Below are 2555 nucleotides of genomic sequence, written 5' to 3'. Positions count from 1 at the left end.
GAGGCAGGAGGATCGCTTGAGCCCAGGAGTGTGAGGTTGCTGTGAGCTAGGCTAACGCCACGGCACTCACTCTAGCCAGGGCAACAGAGTGACACTCTGTCTCAAAAAAAAAGATAGATGAATAGATCAATGGAAGAGAACAGAGAATCCAGAAACAAACTCCCACATAGTGAATTTGGAAAATATCTAAATATCCTTCAATATAACAGTAGTCAAATAAATCAAGATTTTAAAAAATTGTGGTACATTTATATATGGAAAAGTATACAGCTGATAAAAGAATAAGATAGACCTGTACAAACTGATATTGAAGAACAGTGTACATAATATGGCACTTACGTTTAAAAACCAAACCATGTGGGGGGGAGGGGTGTGTGTTCTAAAAGGTCTAGAAGAAACTTACCAATTAATAATAAATACCCTTGGTGAAAGGAGTATGGTAAAGATGACATGCATACATAAGTTTTAATGACTTACATTATTTTTAAAAAGTGAAAAATAGTTCACACTGTCCTTATAAGACAGGGAGTGTTAGCCACCACTGGCAGGTACATGAAGGCAGCTGGCACAAAGCTTGGCACACAGCTGGCCCATAACCAGTGATAGTTTCCTACCTTCCCTCAGGGTGGGGATTGGAAACTGAAACCACTATCCTATAAACGTACCCTACAAACACAACCATGAGTTCTCAGCACATGTGTAAAGTGCTGACGGATTTACTACAAGAAAGGTATCATGAAACTGGAGAAGGTCCAAGGAAAGGCAGCTAAAACAACATGGAGGCTGCCATGGGAGGAAAAGCTAAAGGATGAGGATTCTTCATCTGAGAAGAGTAAGGCAACAACTGTAGTCACTCTGAAGTATGGCCAACGCAGTAAATGGTATGGGCAAGAACAAGGTGATTACACCTTGTCCACAAAGCCAGCGTAAGAGGGGACCCCCTAAGACACCTGGGGACCAGTTTGGGATAGACAGGAAATCACTCACTTTAGGGAGACAACTTGGAAAGTGCTCTACACATGTGATGAGGAAGACGGAGTTCGAGAGCAGACACAGAGAACGCAGACAATGGTGTTACCGTGAGTGGGAGACAATGTGGTCCTCAGGAGGAGGGAGATGGCAGCAGTGACCTTGGCTCCTTTTAGCTTTTAGCTTCCCCATCTTGGCCACTCTCCCTTTCCTCACCATAAGACTTTGTTTCGCTGAGATGACCCTAGTGAGTCACTGCTCCTTGCAATTCAAAGAGCTCATACCGAAACTGAAAATATGAATGAATCCACAACTGTGGAACCTATTCATGAATAGGTTACATGAATTCAGGGATGGCAGAGTCATTGCGTTCCCAAGGCAGACAAAAAGCCTTTGCCAGTCTGTGTAGCCTCGCCTACAAACCTTAGCACCAGTGTCCACTTGGACATGCTAAGGAGATACAATGTCACTTTTGCTATCAGTCTGCAAGGAGATGCAAAGAGTAACAATACATTCTCTGCACATCCAAAACAGATGCTGGTGCTAAAGGACCTGACACAGGGCAGCAGCTGCTGTGTGGACTTGGATATAAGTGCTGAACCCCATCGTAGGGACCATCCAGTCAGCCTATGCACAGGCCTGAAACATCAGGTAGCCTAGCAGAGGAATGACACAGAGCTGTCCCTGACTGTGCAGGACAGGTTTGGAAAAGCTGGCTGGTTAAAACAGATTCTCCAGTGTTAGGTTCCCTCTGCCTCTGAAAGGCCAAGTCAGTGGGCCACACCCTCTGCTGACTTACCAGGGTTTCCACTCCACAGGTAGCGGGGCCACGATGCCCTCCCTCGCCAGCCACATCAGTTCTGGTTCCTTGATGGGATCAATACCAATCTCTCTGGCAAACTCAAGAATTTCTGCAAGGAGAAGCAGAGGTGGGAAAGTAAGAGAGATGCGGGGGTAAGGGAGACGAAAAGAAGGAAAAAAAAAATCACAATCAATATTTTCTGTACTTTGCTTTTACTTTCTAAATTGTCTTCAGTGAGAAAATATTAATTCTCTAAATATAAACAATAAACATACATAACCGTTTCCTTACATTGCAATTTATAAATCGCACACTTGAATCTAGGCATGCTATCTCCATACTACAAGAATATAATCGCTCTCTCTTTGCCCTTCCTTTTGTTTACCCTGCTGCGACAATGGGTCCAGTCGTCATCTGTGGCATATGTACCATGCTCTGTAAACCTACTTTGGGAGGCCAAGGAAGGAGGATGGCTTGAGGCCAGGAGTTCAAGACCAGCCTGAGCACCATAGTAAGACCCCATCTCTACAAAAAAATTAAAAATTAGCAAGGCATGATGGCACACGGCGCCTGTAGTCCCAGCTACTTGGGAGGCTGAGGCAGGAGGATAAACCTGAGCCTAGGAGTTTTAGGCTGCTGTGAGCTATGGTCAAGCCACTGTACTCCTACCTGGGCAACAGAGCAAGAATCCATCTCTCAAAAAACAGAAAAAAGAAATCTAAATACTGTAAATGGAAATAGACTGTGTTCATAAGAAAGACTCGATATTGTTTAAGGTATCAAT

The 2555-nt window shown here is 44.2% G+C and overlaps 1 protein-coding gene across 1 annotated transcript in view; it reads right to left on the bottom strand.

The window, feature by feature from the left end:
• CEP164 (centrosomal protein 164kDa) overlaps window positions 1-2555 on the bottom strand; it is a 79871-nt gene that overhangs the window by 56199 nt on the left and 21117 nt on the right. Inside the window, exon 3 of the mRNA XM_012658342.1 lies at window positions 1769-1880. Coding sequence (XP_012513796.1) covers window positions 1769-1880 — 112 coding nt within the window. The remainder of the gene's footprint in view (window positions 1-1768; window positions 1881-2555) is intronic.

Source organism: Propithecus coquereli, unplaced genomic scaffold (assembly GCF_000956105.1).
Source record: "Propithecus coquereli isolate 6110/MARCELLA unplaced genomic scaffold, Pcoq_1.0 Scaffold580, whole genome shotgun sequence".
NCBI classification, from domain to species: Eukaryota; Metazoa; Chordata; class Mammalia; order Primates; family Indriidae; genus Propithecus; species Propithecus coquereli.
The sequence above is the reverse complement of the archived record's forward strand: the minus strand, read 5'-3'. Positions and strand labels throughout refer to the sequence as shown.